This window comes from Phyllopteryx taeniolatus, chromosome 7, assembly GCF_024500385.1.
Source record: "Phyllopteryx taeniolatus isolate TA_2022b chromosome 7, UOR_Ptae_1.2, whole genome shotgun sequence".
NCBI lineage: Eukaryota > Metazoa > Chordata > Actinopteri > Syngnathiformes > Syngnathidae > Phyllopteryx > Phyllopteryx taeniolatus.
The window spans coordinates 26984020-27003057 of NC_084508.1; the positions used below are offsets into that span (position 1 = coordinate 26984020).

A 19038-nucleotide genomic window follows, 5' to 3' on the forward strand; every position below is an offset into this window, starting at 1 on the left:
GCTCTGCCTGAATCCTCACATACAGTATACTATATCTAATCTGTGTGTCCCTGTGTTTTGACCATTACTGCATCATTCATTTCCGATGTCTCCCACTCCTTCCCCATTTGCATCGTTCCCTTGTTGACTGGCTCGCTCTGGAGCATTCAGTAAATTTTGGCCAGCTCCCATAGGTCTATAGGTGTGCATACGGCATATGTTGCCTTGCATCTCTTTATAGCGGCATACAGTATGGTATTGCAGATTGCAACAATGGAATAATTTGCATATATGTTTAAAGTGAATATAAACTTGTAATTGTCATGGCGACACCAGATTACCGCCGTGAGGAGACAGCCTGAACAACTCTTGTGTTGTGTTAGTTTAAGCGTTGTTACATACAGTACATATTATGAGTTATGTGCAGTAGTCACGTGTTTTGTGTATTATTTGGCTGCACTTATTCAGTTTCAGATCATATATGTGCTATAGCTTTTAAATAAAATGTAGTTTATCTCTACCAATTTATATTTACCACAGAGACTGAAAGTCAAATTACACTTCTGTAACTGTAGGGAACCCTGGAGCAAAAATAAATCCCACTTGGAAATGATTTGTTAGTTTGGCTTATGAGGTTCTGTGTGGAGCTCTGTCTATCGTTTTCTATCAAGATGGATTTTTTTTAAAGAATGAGATGATAATAACTACAACCTAAAAAAAACAACAACACACAATTGTAAAAATCTGTCAAATCAGACTGCACAGTCGAACATGTGGGAGAAGATCTACCTCACAGTCAGTGGTCTTGGGTTAGAATCTAGGCCTTTACCTTCCTGTGTGAAATTTGCACATTCCCCCTTTGTTGAATGGGCTTACTCCAACCTTGAATGGTGTATGGCTATGTACAGCCCCACATAAAGCTGGGCTATTTTAAGGCTGTTTTATATTTATAATTGATGTTGTTGATTGTGTTAAATGTTATGTTTATCTTGTGATTGTGGAGGTTTGAATGAAAATTGCAGTTTAAATTGCAAGCAAATATCTTATAGGAGTTTAAACATCTTGTAAATTGGTAAAGATACAGACCCAGGGCATTTTAGACTAATAGTATTTGTGCATGGACTGGATATTGGTGTCAGGCGGTCAATTGCAGTGCATCTTTGATCATCATCGTCAGACAGTTGTAAAGTCGAATTGTTCGCGGTCGTCTGAGTCCTCCAGAGTTAGTCAGAGGTGCTCCGGAAGTCTGGGGAGCAACAAATAACAAGTACAGCTTGTCAGAAGTATAGTGTTCCCTCGTCACTTCGCGCTTCACGTTTTGCAGCTTCAGTGCTTTGCGGGTTTTTCCAAAATATTCATAAAAAAAAAATATACAGCCAAATCGGCAGCCATATTGTGGAATGACGCGTTGTTTCATGTTGATGCGTGCGAGAGAAGGTTTCCCTGCATGCCAAATAAAGAGATGAGTTGACTCAGAGGCTTTGTACATGCCTGTACTGTACAGGCACTCATAATTTTTTTTATTAGTTAAGCAAGCCCTTACAATGCCGCCGAAGCGCTGTGCCCCTGCGAAAGCTTCCTCCGGGGCGCCCAAGAGGAAGAAGAAGATGATGACCATCAGCGAAAAAGTGAAACTTTTAGATTTGATCAAAGAGGGCAGAAGTTATGCATCTGTGACACGCCATTATGGCTTGAATGAATGCGGTACATCAAGAAAGAGTAAGCAAACATCTGCAAAACTGCTTCAATAACCTTCAATAAGGAAGCGAAACGTGTGGTAACGCCGCATAATAAGAGAATTGTGAAAATGGAAGCGGCATTGGCATTGTGGATTGCAGGGAAAAGACCGTGAGTTTGGACACTAATATGATCAGGACAAAGGCCAAACCTCCGCCACCAACACAAGCCTTGGAAGTGTAAAAAGTAATACTCAACGGAGAGGTTGCTATGCTATTCTTTGCTTAGCCTAGAACGTAGACAGACAGCACATTATTTATCCAAATTCTCCTTGTAAGCTGTCTGATTCGTGAGGATGAAGTTTGACGATGCCCAGGTATGTGGGTGTAAAGTGTCTAACCCTTGACAGAGTGTCCTGTTTTTGCCTTGTGATGCCCACGTTGTTGTGGCGATGGCGTCGTGTTAAAACATTTTCCTAAGCAGCATTGTGTCGTGACTAGTTAGCTTCACATCACTGTGTTCACGCTGAGCTTCCTCCTCACTGTTACTGCACTCCTCCTGTTTCTGTCCATCCCCATATGTGCTAATATATGATGGTAATCACCTGCAGCCAGCTCCTGTTTGCAATAATAGAGACTTAAGGTTTTTAAACACATTAGGGATGTAATATTACAAATCAATATCTTAACAACATATTTCATAATAATGATTTATTCTGAACATAACTTAACATCATAAACAAAACCTATTCCTTTACAAGTTGAATATAATTGATTAGCTAAGGAGTTGCTTAGCAAAACTACAACTAATAGAGGCCTGTAATACTAGTTTACATGTCATATCAATGCTTTGTTGCAATGTAAATTTGACTGTAAGGGCTTTGAACCATAAAGAGGTGACATAACATCAATCTGAATGGATACTTAGGGCTCTATTTCCGTGGATGGCTTAAACCCGGTGCGGCGGGCGGCACAATTGTGTTGGTAATTTCCTAACCCAGTGCAGCCCGGCGGATCCGATCGTGTGTGTGCTGCGCCACTGTGGGAGTGTTTACAGCTGACATCATTTGCTGCCAATAAAAACAGCTCCTCTCATTCCCTTTAGATATGGCACAATGACAGTCTCGATGGAGACCTCTCTGTGCGGAAGAGGACGATGCATAATAGCAGCGATGCATCCGTTAGGGGAGCTTTGTCACTGCTCTTGGCCAGTGTGGCAACAGACACTGTGAGCGGCTACCCTTATTAAATACAGAATGAGCTGGTGATAACAGCTGGTGACTTAATTATGCCCGCGGATCTCAAATTCAGTTAGACCGGTGATCTGAGCAGGCGTGCATTTAGATCGACGATCTGCCATAAAATTGTCACTCCGCCAAGACCACTGCCTCTGCTGTGCCAGAACTCCCAGCTCGGCGCAGACCGTTCTGCCAAATTGGCAAACACACACGGCGAGCGTTGCCAATAATTGCAAAAAAATCTGGATCCGCCAGAATTTGTGCCCTGCCGCAGATGCGCTGTCTACAAAAATAGAGCCATTAATGTTTAAAGATGACACCTTGACATCAATGCTACAACATTGCCTGCCTGTCCACGTAATTCCTACATCAGCTTATCTTGCAGAAAAAAGTGCAATATTTTTCACACTTCTGTGTTAGAAAATGTATTATTTTTAAAGTAAACAACAACAATACATTACATTAATGACTCACAGTACAGTCAAACTGTTGAAATAATTACGCATTCATATTCAGCATACTGCTGACATCGACTACCAATGCATTCAGTCCACATTGTTCAGTGGGTGTAGAAATAGTGTCCGTTGCCAGTCAATTTTCCTTACCCGAGGGACTGTTTAACAGTATCGTGTATGTAGTGCTTGTCAAATGGTGCTTTCAGACAGGACTTTTTAATTAGTGTTTTATGGTAATTTGGGGAAATTTAGTCTGCGTTACCATAGCAACCACTCTCGATTCAATTTCCACGGCCTGTTAAATAAAGCTTTAGGGATCAAACTAACCAAAAGCTGTTTATGCAAATGGTGATGTCATGCGGTGTAAAACATGTACAAACATGCCATTAAGTTGGGTTCATCTCTTGCAACAGGCTGTGCACGCTATCACTGTATTGATGGCAGCGAGATCCTGAAACCTAGTTGTGCTTCCACCAGATGGCCCGAATTATGGAGGCAACGGTGCAGTTTTAGTTTGAATGCATCAGTACACTATATTGTCAGTTTTCTCTGAAATATAAGAGGCTAGGAAAAGGAATAGGAGCAATGACAGAGGCAACAGAAGCAGGTGATAGATGGAGTGAACGCATGAATAGCGATCCCGACAGTCATGCACCACTATCAGCTGGCAGTAAAAAAGAGAGATTGACTCCCAGCCAGTGCGAGGCCCAGAGAAAGAAATAGAGTGGGATGACAGAAAGATAGAATGTTTGTTCCAGATCGCAGCAGGTTTCATTCACAGTGTGACAGAGGGAGTGAAGGTAAGCTCTTCTCTGACAACCACGACTCTCTGCAGGTGGTATTTGTCACATTGTAGGCAAACTAAACTAGTAGTGTGGGCATTCACAAATTGAAGATCATCATTTATGGGGTCCAATTTTGTCAGAGTAAAGCTTGAAGGAATGGAAAGGAGGAGTGTTGGACCATTGGTTATGGTCAAGGTGATTGTCTTTAAAGGGAGTTATTAAAGAATGACACAATTTACTATAGAGTGGAACCCTGATTTACAAACTTAACTGGTTCTTGAACGGGTTTTGTAAATTGAACATTTTGTATATTAAACACAATTTAATAATAATTAATGTAGACATAATTGGTTCCAGCCTCGACAAAAGTCACTATTTAAGTAAATGTTTATACAATTTGAACACAAGATAAAGCTATACAGGACTGTATATCAAACATGGCAAGGGGATATTGATCAAAGATCTCTTTATTAACCAATTTAACAACAACAACAAGCATCATATGCAGCTGCCCGGCCGACACAGTCCCTTTAGTGCCTTCGCAGCCAGTCTAAAATCACAACACCCCTTAACTTTAATTGCTACAATTATGAGGAATCAAAAATATCTCCTTTGGATCAAATTGTTCTTCTGTACTGGCATCAGGGTCTTCTCTTAACAACAAGTAGGCATGCAAATGATTCACCTTCTTTCAAATGATAGTCTCAAAAATGTTATCACCCGCTGGCTGTTTTTTGTTTATCCAAACGAGCAAGATCTTTTTGACTTGGTCCAAAAGTTTCTCTCAGTCCTTTCGAAGATACTTCACTCACTTGGTCATGTCAGCAGCGACATAAATGTTTATTTGTTCCCACAATAGTGGCAATTGTGGACTTGTTTCTTCCATACTTGCGAGGAAGTTGTGCAATGCGGCGCCATTGATATACCTGTACGTACTCCTCACAAATCAGTCTTTTTGAAGTCCACAGTGACTCTCTCTTCTTACAACACTTGTCCATTGCTTTACTTGTACCCATATTGAGCTCGCAAAATGGATAATAATTCAAATAGATTAAAATGGAAAAAACAGAAAAGGCGCACAATGAAGCATGAAGCAAAGGAGCGACTGACCGCGACACACATGAGCAGCTGAGCGAGAAAATGGCTGCACTGCCTGGCACAAAATGGCTGCGCTGCAGGGCACAAAAGGGATGAATGAAACGTTCGAGCAGTGCAACAAGGTTTGAACATTGAGCAATATTTTTGTTTGGTTTGTAAACTGAATAGTTCAAACATTGAGGCATTCGTAAATCAAGATTCCACTGTTTCTCCTTAGTCTGGCTTGTCGTAAGTGTGTCTCTCCATCCATTATTGTTGTTTAGCGTGTTGTTCAGACTAAAGCACTTAATACAGAGTTGCTTTCATGCGGAAAACCGACCTCCCTAAACCCAAGAGAGATTTGACACAATTTTGTACAATTGTAAAGAAGTGGTTAGCACATCTGCATCACAGTTCTGGGGACCGGGCTTCAAATCCCGGCCCCGCCTGTCTGGAGTTTGCACGTTCTCCCCGTGCCTTTGCGGGTTTTCTCCGGGCACTCCGTTTTCATCCCACATCCCCAAAACATGCGTGGTAGGTTGATTGAAGACTCTAAATTGGCCTTAGATGTGAATGTGAGTGCGAATGGTTGTTTGTTTCTATGTGCCCTGTGATTGGCCGGCGAACGGTTCAGGGTGCACCCCGCCTCCCGCATGAAGATAGCTGGGATAGTCTCCAGCAGCCCGCGGCCCTAGTGAGGAGAAGCGGCTCAGAAAATGGATGGATGGATGGATGGTAAAGAAGTCAGTCTTCAAATTCTCAACTTCAAGAACATTGTATTTAACAAATGATTACTTTTTTTTTTTTTAGGTTTGGCAATTCCCACAACTGTCATTCAGACCAGATTTTTGACCTACTGGTGCACTTCATATCATTCCTCAAAGACAGGGACTTTAAAATGATGATCTAAATTAAGCCAAAATTTTATGTGTCATCCTGTTCCAAGCATGGTCTATGAATAGTTCAACACTTCTAGGTCAACAGTAAGAAGCTGTAAGACTAGATGCTGTAGTAGTAGTAGTTGTCTATGTGTGTGCGTGCGTGTGCGTGTGTCTCATCTCCATCTGGCTCTGAGTACTGAACAAGCTGCTGGGACACCAGCATGGCAAAGTGACCTCATAATTCAAGACGGTTATTTCCTCATTGCTTAAGGACACTTTTTAATCTCATAAAGAGAAAGCAGTATATGTTCAACTTGACTTCAAATCAGATGATGATGAATGAAAGACTGTTTTACTGTAACTGTACACAGGCACAAACGGTGTCGTTTGGCTGATTATTTAAATGATAAGAATTGAAGCCTGAAAATGGAGAGTGAGTAGTGTCCCCCTGGCTGGGTCCCCCGTGGGATGGGCTCACTGGCTTGGCCCCCCTTGCGGGTCGAAGGGGCCGGCCCACCCTTCCTCAATGTGCCGGATCAGCAACTCCATACACCAATTGACTAACATGCATGTGATATGATGTTCATTCACGAATAAGTTCCACACGCTATAGGCTTTAATTATTTGTGCTGGGACCACTAATAATAACACAAGTTGTATTTATTAAGATATCAACTCGCAGAATTCTTACTGGTGTTTAGACTCTATAAAAAGCATCCCACTGCAGTCACTGCTGTCAGCCTCTAACCACAGACTAGTAGAAGCTCCCAACATCTTTCTGCACACATTGAACTATATGACAGGGTTCCAGTCATGAAAAACCTGAAAATGTTTTGAAAATTGAAAATGCATTTTCAGGTTCCTTGAAAAAAAAAAAAAAAAAAAAAACATTCTCTGCAAAGTTTTGGAAAAGTCATGGCAATATTGTGTTTAAATTGAGTGAAGTGCAATGTCATGCTATAAAGTTAATGCAACAGTTCACACAGTTAGCATAAAGCAAATAAGGGGAGCATTCACTGGTGCGCTGAACCATTCTCCACTCAATGTGGAATCTGAACTATTATATTTGTGAACAAAATGCCAGGAAAATGTAATCATAACAATGAAAAGTTTTTAAGCAGAAGTTTAAACTTTACTACTGAAAGACCCTTACCACGAATGCGCAAAATGCAGACTTCGACTTACTCAGTCTAGTCCGTACTAAGCGTGAACTGATGAAGCCTGCTCGGATGTGAGACGAAATCATGAAAATTCTTTATTTACATGGGATAAACCCCATGAGATTCAACATCTCATTTGCGAGGGGGTCCCACAACGTCTTAAAAAAAAAAACAGAACAGTCCAGTTGCAATGGATTCAAATCCCTGAGCATGAAATGAACTGGATGAATGAGAATATTCACACATCACAGGCAAGTCCTTCAACGTAACCAGCATGGGAGAAGCGGCACTGGTAAGGCACAAGAAGGGGAAGAAAAACACGGCAGCTGAAGAAGCAGGTTATTGAGAAGCACTTATTCAGAAGCACTTATTGCAACAGGCAATTTCCTCTGCAGTGACACAGATGGCCATTCTTGCGGCAGGTGCAATTTCAACGGCAAAGCAGACAAACTTGAAATGTCTAACGTATTGACAACATGTTCTGTTAGCTGAACTTATGTGGCCATTAAAAGTGATGAACTCCCACGACTCCTACAAATCGTCTGAGGAGTCATTTTTGTCATTGTCATTTCCTAATAAAGTTTCCTGATAGCCAGATTACTATGTTGGTTGATACAACATGAATATGGGAACTCAGAAAATTGAAAGCACTTTTTGTTCTCAATTCGTCTTTCTGTCTGTGTTGTTTTTTTTTTTTTTTGTACTGTTCGGGTGTTAGGTCAAGCAGAATGGAAAATCTTTTACTGTGTCACTGTGTCACTGTGTCCACTGTGTCACAGTGGAGTTTTTAAGCTTGTGCTGTGGTATTATAATTGAGGTTTATTGAGAATCGGACTTGATCAGTCGAACAGAACAAAGTTTCTAGAAGGGAGAGAGAGAAACAAAGACAAAAGACAAAGCACTAATTGTAAACAGGATGAGCGAAGTAAATCATTACATTATGTACAACAATGAAACATTAAATATGAGTGTTGCATGGGGCTGTAGTGCTACACCCTGTGAGGGAAGGACAGGACAAGATAGAACAGGACAAGGACAGAAGAAGATGCATGCAGGACAAGGCTCTCAAGTGTGGTGGCATTAATTATGTAAATTGTAAGTCTAGAGGACGAGCGTATAAGTGAGGGGATACACAAGCGCTTTGCATATTCATTAGTTATTTGTCGCAGTAAGTGCGTGACCCCACACCCAGTGAAAGAGTCCTACGGGTGTGTGCTTGCGGATACATGCAAGTGAATTGACACCGTTTTAAATGCACAAAGACTGACAGAAGTGTCATGTAATTGCCAACACCAAGCAGTCATCCAGCTCGGGGTGGCCCGGCCTCAGGAGCACCCCAATGCAATTTAGTAAAACCCACCTACCCCCCCCCCCCCCCCCCCCCCCCCCCCCCCCCCCCTCCTACCCCCGTTACTATGACTGACAGGTCCCTGACTGGCAGTTATCGGCCCTACCCCGTGTATCAGTGCCCGCCCCCCACTCGGCGTCACGTCAAAACGCGCTGATGGCCCCTCAGCACACAATGGGAGTCGAGGGCGTCAGACACCTTGCAAAGTGCATTGTGAAAAGGCCTTAAGAGTGAAGTAGCCAATAGGTGGGCAACTCGGGCTTTTAGGATACTGGGCTTGTGCGCTCTGCTCTCAACCGGTAAGGACGGTGGTGCGCGGGAACGAGCCCATGGCTGGCTTTTAATCAAGGCTTCTATAATTTATTTTGACAGAATTAGCTTTATATCTGTATCTCTAAGCGCTATTTTTTTTTGGTTCTTTTTTTGTTGTCATGACAACAAAATACGAGAGAAAACAAAGATAACAACCATGACTAATGCAGATCGGAATATTGAACGACCTGAAATGTAGGACAGTCGAGAAAAACTATCTCGCTAGTCGATATTTGGTCTGAGGAGAAATAAAATGCATTAATTGATGATTGAAATTTTTAAATAAACAAAGGTTTAATTTTTGTTTTGTTTATTATTTATTATTTAGATTATATCACTTCATACTGTATGTCAACCCAAATAGATAAATCTTCCATAAAGAGTTCATAATTGTAGACATTAATTGTTTGTAGAACAATCATCATGTGTATCACTATGATAATGCTAATATTGGTGCTGTGTTTGCAGCCTGTCAAAGTGGCTCTCAGTGAATCTATAAATTCAGATTTTGTGGCACGCAGTTATGTGTCAAAGATAACAATAATCCAATGTGTGATGTGACTTGTGCCGCTAAGAACAAAAATAAAACAATCCACCGGCTTCGCTCGTGCCTCAAACTGTAGCATGTCATAATCCCCCTAGTAGCAGGCCTAATCAGACACATTTTCCCACATTATTACTATAAAATGAAAATATTTGTCCATCTTTAGAAAAAGAAGCTTTTTGTTTAAAAAAAAAAAAAACAACATAAAGACAAGATTGTTTCCTGAACTTATTCTGTCAGAAAAAAGATTTGCAAAAACTACCAGAACCATTTCCTTCATGACCTGTGACATCAGTGCGACAGGTCAGATGAGGTGGCTGTCTTTGCTCCAGGATTTTCTATCGCACTGCCACCTTTACTTGCAGGGTCCTATCACCAACTACAGGCCCTGGGGCCTCACTTATCCACATCACGTACGCACAAAATCAGGCCTTAAAGATACATTTGCAAGTTCCTGTGCAAAGTACGTGACCAAAAAAAAAAAAAAAAAACTTGACGGGAAAAAGCTCACAGACCTCACTTATCAATGCTACGTATGCACAAAATGGGGCCTGAAAGATTCGTATGCAGGTTCCTGCACAAAGTTATGTTACCTCCCCACACACATGCGCACATGTGCAGAAACTCTAACCCATCCGTCGTGTACGCACCTTTTGGAGACAAGGAAACGCAGCGATCCAAGAGGTGGCGAATAGAAGCCATGACGTATGCCGTGTCCTTTTTTTCACTTTTGTGCATACGTACACTTTTAGTAGGAGTCCTATGCACCTTTGTATTTTATAGCATTTTCAACTGTTTTTGTAGGTCTGTCTTAACAAGGGAAAAAAATATTGTTTTGCTGTAACTACTGTATATGGACTTGCACCAAACTTTAGTCCATCCTTATTTAGGTTTTCCATTTCTTATTTAGATCTGCTCCACCACCTATTCCTCTGGAGCATTCAAGAAAAGGATGAAAAAATGTGATGGCAAGGCACTCAAAGTAAGAGTTCCAGCACATTAAGTCAGGGAAAATCGATGTATCCTGACTTCACTGAGCTGCAGTACAGTAGTCTGATGTCACACAACAATGGCAGCAGCATTTGGTCACTGTTAATGTGGTAAAATCTCTTAATGCTTTCATTTGTCTAAGATGTAGTAACAGCACAACCACATTGTTATGGACCTCAGGCCACATGATTGACAACAAATTATGCTATTAAAAAATCAATAGGTAAATGTGCCTAACTAAAGAGATCCCTCCCTTCCATCCATCCATCCATCCATCCATCCAGAGTTTGTTGCTGGACTTTGGGTGATTGGCGGACTAAACTCTGGATTGATAGATGGTCAATCACAAGTTAAATGGGGCATTGAATGGGAATATGCCATTTACCAAAGTAAACTTGCATTGCAACATTTGCCACCAGTAAATCATGTGTAAATGAAATGACATCACCAGTACATCTAAAAAAAAAACTAAGTGGAAGGCATTTACCATTACAATAAATTGTTTTCTAGTATATTTTTGAAGTCAAGTTTGGTCTCTGCTTTAATGTTAGCACATGACTGTATACCTAAATTGGATGTTTTTAACCTGATAGTGTTCATGTGAAATGGTTTCTTAAGTGTTTGTAGTGGAGTAAAACAGAAAATAAGTTGAGATGGGGGGAGGGAGAGACCGTCAGTGTAGAAGACAGGAAATAGTGATGGGTTGGTGCGTCTCAGGCAGAACTGGGCCACTGAGCACAACCCTAGAAAAAAACGAGACAGGAAAAAAAAAATACATGACTGGCTTGGAAACGAAAGCGAGAGAGAGAGAGACGACAGAAGGAGAGGCTCAAATAAAGTAATTTTACCGTGAGCCACATGGAAACAGAGGGACAGTTGGCTGACTCAAATCTTTAGATAAAAAAAAATGAAAAGAACAAATATTTCAATCTGGATATGTTTGCAAAACTGTTGACTGCTTTGCTTTTAACGTCAATAAAATGAGACTGCAACCATTACACGTGACGCTGTCGCTGACCCTCGATTGTTGTTTGTGGCATGGTGACATACTGTAGTAGCTCCTCTTACCATATAAGATTGTTACAGATGGTTCATGTCTGCTTGTGAGACATTGTGGTTGCTGGAGCTAAACTGCGCTGAACACCTGTGTTGAATTGGGTCATTGTCTTGATTGTCATGGCAGTTACTGTCAACACTATATATGCTCTGACAAGCTCTAATGGTAATAAAATACGGTACTCCACAGATGTTTTATTTTTTTGATGTTGTGCCATTTTAGTCACTGATGATGTCGTCGTATACTCGTCTGATTTCAGTGCAGGCAGTATGGTTCAGTTCAGTTCCGCCTCGGTGACTGTGAGTTTGGATGGTGATCTGTCACTATTTGTGCCCTGTGATTGAGTGGCGACCTGTTCTGTGTGTAGTCCCCCTTTCACCCGAAATCAGCTGGGATAGGCTTTGGTTTTCTAATTTGGATGTCTGATCCCTTTGTTATTTGAATGTGGTGTTGATTTAGGGTCACAAATACTGTATACTCCGCTTCACATCCTCACATTGGTTGGCTGAAAGCTTGTTTTCATTGTCCTGATGATTGAAATTTAATGCGATGCGATCGCTATAAAATAATAGCTTCATAACAAATCATGTTTGCTCTCTGACATTGATTGTATAGGGGTTCTGACCCCTGCTTATAAAACATTAATTCTGACTGTAAAATGTCACGTGCCATAAAACCATTGCGGCTGTACACGTAGGCACAAGATAGAATGGTCAGTTTTATTTATAGAACAAGATACATCAATGTATAATCACACCTGAGAAGCTGGAACCCAGAACAAATTTGACAGTTTTTGTGCAAAGGATTCATTTCATTTTCATCAATTTCCTGACCACTTATCCTCACTAGGGTCACGGTCTGCTGGAGCCTATCCCAGCTATCTTCGGGCGGGAGGCGGGGTACACATTGAACCGGTCGCCAGCCAATCGCAGGGCACATACATACAAACAACCATTCGCACTCACATTCACACCTACGGGCAATTTAGAATCTTCAATCAACCTACCACGCATGTTTTTGGGATGTGGTAGGAAACCGGAGTGCCCGGAGAAAACCCACGCAGGCACGGGGAGAACATGCATACTCCACACAGGCCGGGCCGGATTTGAACCTCGGTCCCCAGAAGTGTGAGGCAGATGTGCTAACCAGTCGTTCACCGTGCCGGACTGTAATTCGTAAAGGGTAAATTCCATGTTTGTGGAAGTCAAAGCTGAAATCACATCTTTATAGTTTTAGTATTTCAAATCCAATATTGTGTTGTATAAAAACAAAATAACTAATGGACTTAACTGTATGTTTGTACAAGCGTAGTGGAACGTTGTGACTTCTATTGGTGTGTAAGAGCAGAAGTGGTTTGTGTTGCAAAAAGACATGAAGAGAAGAATTTTGTCCTGCAGGTGTATTTTAAAGGTGTCTAATATATTTCTGTTTATGTAAAGCATCATCAAATGTGGAGCAATCACCCACTGAGAGCAGCATGTTCTGTTTTATGACAGAGAGGATGAGTAAAAATACACCCAGCTCCTGGGAGACTGTCACTATGGCAGCGGTTACTATGGAGATAGCAAGGCTGCACGTGAAGTGATGGCTGTCATGGGACCATGAGGGTTTCACCCTCTCGCGCTGCTAGAGATAACACACATTCAACTACAGAACAGCTGCAAGCGACTACTTGAGGTGAAATTCCGAGGAGTGACGACGTGAGGTTGGTTTGCTTGTGTGGGTATTTGACTTCGTTGGCTCTGCGTGTGTAGCGTGCGCGGGCGGGTTCGTGTTTGCATGCGTGCGCTATCCGTACTTGCTAAGCGTCTCAGCCCATTTGTGTTTTAGTCTTTGCTTTGAAATGAACAAGATGTGTTTGCACATCCACTTGTAATGCTGCTTCTGCAGCGTCAGTCTGCTCAGTCATCCTGTTGCCATAGGAGCAGCAAGAGGCAACACAACCAACCACACTCTCTTCCCAGTACCCCTTTTGGTGCTAACTTGTACTCACTCTCTTCAGACTTTTTACATTGTTGTGAAGGGCGGGAATCATCATTCAGTTCACTGCATATTCAAATATGAGAGCATTTTGTTTAACTTGTGCTGGTAACATTTAAATACAACGTTGAAGAGTGGCTATTTAGTTGTCAGTCGACATGTTTCATCGTCATCATATGATCCATCCATCCATTTTCTGTACCGCTTATCCTCACAAGGGTCGCGGGCGTGCTGGAGACTATCCCAGCTATCTTCGGGCGAGAGGCGGGGTACACCCTGAACTGGTCGCCAGCCAATCGCAGGGCACATATAAACAACAACCATTCGCACTCACATTCACACCTACGGGCAATTTAGAGTCTTCAATCAACCTACCACGCATGTTTTTGGGATGTGGGAGGAAACCGGAGTGGCCGGAGAAAACCCATGCAGGCACGGGGAGAACGTGCAAACTCCACACAGGCGGGGGGCCGGATTTGAACCCCGGTCCTCAGAAGTGCGAGGCAGATGTGCTAACCAGTCGTCCACCGTGCCGCCTCATCATATGATATAAAATGAAAATTATATTGCACCTTGGTTGATAATTCCTTCCAATTGGGCTTCGCTTTGGGTTTTACCTGGCCTAAATGTACTTTTTGGATGCTTCCGTGCTGTGAAGGTGACTATTCCTAGTCTTCCTCAATGTTGTTTCTCCCATTCACACTCAATATTTGTCATTGTCCCTGACACTGTCATAGTGGCAGAAGTCTAATGGGCTGCTCTGCCCCCTTGCCTTATTTTTAAACACTGCATTTGCATAGAGAAGCTATTGCATCAATGCAACAGGTTTATTCAGTAATCAAACAGCTTCAGGATCAGTAGCTAATTAAAAAGATCGACAGATTTAAATTTCATTACATTTAATAGGGAATTTTTTCATCATTATCGCAAGTAAGGAGGGAAGTACTTGAGTAACCTTGTGGATGACATCACATTTTCATCACATCTTAAAGGAGTAAAACAAACAAACAAAAACATGTCTTCACAAGGCATCATCCCCAATGAAAAATACTTGCCAACACATGTTTGCAAAGGTTATGTTGCTTTTGCAAGACAACAATGTTTTGTTAAGCCCCCATTTTTTTCATTACGTAATATTCATTGTATGTACAGTATATACAGTATTATACACAAATAAAACCTAAAACAGTGAAAGCAGGCACTGACATCCAAGGTGTGAGAACTACTAAAGACAATCGACAGTTTTTTCCCCAGACGTTTGTGGACAAACTGCAAATTCCTGTGCACCTAATTATGTGTGCTTTGAGCATGACTGCGGAAAAGGATCTATTGATTATTATTGGTCGAGCTCTTTAAGATAAACGGTGCTGCTGTTTCTGTAGTCTTTTTATCTGATTTCGCCAGACTTGTGACAAATGACCATCCTCACACTGCTCAAGTTCATATGTCTATCACTCCAACTCATTTGTAGTTGGGGATAAGTGTGTGAAATAAAAAGATAAAACTGCAAGTCTTTGAATGCTGGTGTCACACTTTATTCCCTGTTCTATTCGGCTCCTCTCTGACATCTCTTTTTATTTGCAATACGATGAACTCATCTCTTCTCTTCAATCCTCATCAGGGCCAGTTTTATTGTCTCCACATTAAACAAGAAAGAGAATCGCAGTGGTCATAGTTCTTTCATATTGCTATGAAAAAAGTCTGGTCTAGCACTTTAATTTAATAACAATAAATACCGTACATGAGTAGCCTACGATTGCCGTTTTTCCTCTAAAATTCACAAACAATACATTTAAATTAAATTGCTATTCAGCTCCTTATTAAATCAAGTTATGAAATGCATGTTGTTACATGCATTAACCATGTAGGAGTGTATGTTGTGGAGAAGTTCAGTGTTGCAAAAGAAAGGCATGTTTGTGCGGCCTTTGTGATGGAGTTTCAAATAAATGCAAGTGTAGAAAGCAGACAAGAGACTTGCTACAGGCCATTAAATTTGGATATGATGGAGGCGTGATTCTACAACAGAAGAACTGGGTTGCACCGATGATGTGTATTAATAGTAACCGCTCAAATTGTGCAACATTTTTTAGATGAATTCTGTTTCAGGACTGCCTTGTTAACCTGTTTTTTTAATTGTGTGTTAACCTGTAACACAATTAATTATCAGACACGGTCTGACTTTTATTTTTGTTCTAATTTCAGAACAATTTACACATTTTGACAAAATTGTTGGTATCCTTTAGAGCTGCACCATATATATCGTTTGAGTATGATGATGTACATGTGCACAATAGTCACTGGGGTACCTTGCTTTAAAAATCAGTCTTCATAGTATTGATTTTGTGCAGTTTGGAAGATAGTGAACCCTTCTCCAAATGAGAGACAAACATGCTTGCTTCAAGCTGTTTGTCATTCCCAGTTGTAGTTAACTGTAAAACAAAGAATTAAACAATGCACGCCCGCTACCTTAATGCTAACATACATTCATGAAAAAGCTATAGACCTGCTAACGGAAAATGGCACCAATGTTACGGTAATTAACTAATTCACTGCACTGCACATGCACTCAAATACCTGCATAGAATGCATGTTAAAATGTATAAAATAACAGATTCGTGAAAAACAAAGGCATATTGTTAGGAATGTGCTAATGGCTATACTAAAGTACATACTACGGTATAACTAGGCAAGAAAATACATTATTTCAACTTGAAGTCTAGCAGAACTATTAACCTGCTCAATACTAGTGTACATTTTAATACAGGTAGACCTCACACAAATTACTAAGTATAGTTCTGTGCTCTATTGAGCATAGTTTCTTTTCTAGTGAAGCTATTATAAATTGTAAAAACAATAAATTAGATATGAAAAAAGAGCAAGTTTTATGCTTTCTTGTTTTTGTTTCAGAGCACAATATATATCGTCGCGTAAAAAAATCACGTCAGCTCTAGTATTTTTTTGTTTAAGAAAAAAATGCACAATAACATAGCTGAAATAACATTAAACTGACCAACATAATTATAAAAAATGAAAAATATCAAATGTGATTAATTTAGAATTGCTTTATTTTTGTGGTCCAATCAAATTATTATTTAAAAATAAATTAAGGAAACTGACCTTAATTTATGGTACTTGGTATTGTTGCACAACATTCAGAGGTAGTCACTGCAATCAAACCATTTCTGCAACTGTCAGTGAGACTTGTGCGCCTGTCAACATTTTTGCCAACTCCTTGTGAGCAAAGCTCTCACTGTTTCAGGTTTCAAAGTTTCTCTTCTACAGACTTTGTGTTATACCTCCTTCCACAGATGTTCAATAGGATTTAGATCAGGGTTCTTCAGGGTAGTCCTTTGTTGGTTATTTTGAGCTGTATTTTAGATTATTGTCTTGCAGCTAAAACCAAGCCTTCTGACACTGGGCAGCACACTTCACTCCAGAATGCCTTAATACTCTTGAGATTTCATTGAGCCCTGCATCTTCAAGACACCTTTTGCCAAAAGGAGCAAAGCAGCCCCAAAAAATAACCAAGCTTCCTCCTTGTTAATCAATAGATACGGTCTTATTTTCTTGCACGACACAGTTAAAATTGTTGATACCCTTCTGTTGAAAAACAAACACAACAAAACACAATGGCCACTGATATAACATGAAATTAATGTGACTGGATTGTGCCATGTGAGATGAAAACTGGAGCTTTTTGGCAAGTCACATCAGTTCTGTCTCCACATGTATAAAAATGAAGCATACAAAAAAAAGAACACTGTACCTCATACACTTGTTCAGTTGTGGTTTTCAACTTTAGTTGTTCCATGCCGATCAATCATAGTAATTTAGGATAAAGTTGTGAATTTCATCTGTAATATCTAGGGCATGGGAATGGTGCCCCTTTGTTATAGCAGATTCGTGCATTTGTATTTCAAGCCGGAATTTAGTTTTTTTTCCGTAAGGAGTCCTTCCAGAAATTACAGTTTCTAGAAAATTTTATTTGCAGCCATAAACTATCAGTTGTGAAGCAACCAGTTTATGGTGTAGCCCACCTATGCCCACAGTCTACTGGGCTAGGCTCCATGAACAGTATAAGCAGTATAAAAATGATGCACTTAATTGAATGGTCTTCTTTTCTTCTTGCTTCTATAGTACAGTGTCTAGAAATGAGCACAAAAAGGAAGCTGATTGGCCGGCTAGTGCCATGCCGTTGTTTTCGTGGGGAAGAGGAAGTGATCTCAGTGTTGGACTACTCTCACTGCAGCCTGCAGCAGGTCCCTAAAGAAATCTTCAGCTTTGAGAGAACTCTGGAGGAGCTCTACCTGGATGCCAACCAGATTGAGGAACTACCCAAGGTAAAGCTGAAGTCCAACATGTCTGGTGGATTGGATTTCTGACTTTGAAATGAGCTTTTCAATTTCACCTTGTAGTTTGGAGACTCCATTTATTTTATTTATTTATTTATATCTATTTAATATTTAACTAACCTAGTGTTCAGTTCTTCAACTCTTAGCGGCTTTTCACACTAGCACCCTTGGGCAAACTAGCAGTCCTTGGGCAAACTGTTTTTCCCCCCTTGGTGTGTCTTGTTTAGTCTGGTGTTTTGTTCGTCCGGTTCCAAACAAACTGACGTGGTTTAATTGTGGTGAAGAAGCAATTCGACCTCAGTCTGATCGAATGGGCAATTGATTGAAATGTTATAAATTTAACTCCCACTGATTACCAGAACATATCTTGAGTTTAGCATGCATGGAATTAACATCAATGCTAAACTCTGTAGCAGCACATTTTTTTTAGTAGGATAATAATTTGCTCAAGACGCCTCCTTAACTTACCCTCATCTATTCGACTATGGCCAGGTAGATTGTCCAGATAATTAAGTCATTATTATTTTATTATCTTCATGTTCCATGTTTTGGTTATTAATACTGTTTCTTAAGTGCGTAAGCCAAATCTTCTTCCTGTTTACATTCTTTTGCCGGCTGTTGACCTATATTGCCACTTTTCCACAGCAAAATTCCGACTCTGTTTACCTCTATGGTTGGTTTTCCACTTAAAATAATAGAGTGGAAAAGAGAGAAACCCATACACGTCTTTTTATTTTTTATTTTTTTTTGTATATATGACCTCGTAGTATCCTGAAGTATATAGTGTTTTCCAATAGAAAAGTGTCATCGCTAGTTGAGCAGTGTCAGGCCAATGGTACCGTGCAGTGGGCATAACACATTTTTGAGTCAGACCATAGAGAGTAAATTACTGGCATGAAAGCATCCTAATAGTCAAATGATGAGTTATAAAAAGAGAGTTTAATAGAAACTTGACTCAGGTGGTATAGTGGTCATATTTCAAACCTTAAGGTCGTGGTTTTAAGATCCAGCCCTGCCAAAGTATCTTGAACCCTGGTTTGGTTCTGGTACTGCATCATCAGTAGGGATAGGCTCCAGCACGCCCGCGACTCTAGTGTGGATAAGCGGTACGGAAAATTAATGAAATATTGTGTTTTACATCAATACTTAACTATCCATCCATCCATCCATTTTCTGAGCCGCTTCTCCTCTCTAGGGTCGCGGG

At 40.7% G+C, this 19038-nt stretch overlaps 1 protein-coding gene across 16 annotated transcripts in view; it reads left to right on the plus strand.

Annotated features, from left to right (window-relative positions):
• The window catches only part of lrrc7 (leucine rich repeat containing 7), a 126246-nt gene that overhangs the window by 55979 nt on the left and 51229 nt on the right, over window positions 1-19038 (plus strand). For all 16 annotated transcript variants that reach the window (XM_061779497.1, XM_061779494.1, XM_061779495.1 and 13 more), the window contains one exon: window positions 17620-17822. In XM_061779497.1, the coding sequence (XP_061635481.1) occupies window positions 17634-17822 (189 nt within the window). In that variant the 5' untranslated portion in view covers window positions 17620-17633. The remainder of the gene's footprint in view (window positions 1-17619; window positions 17823-19038) is intronic.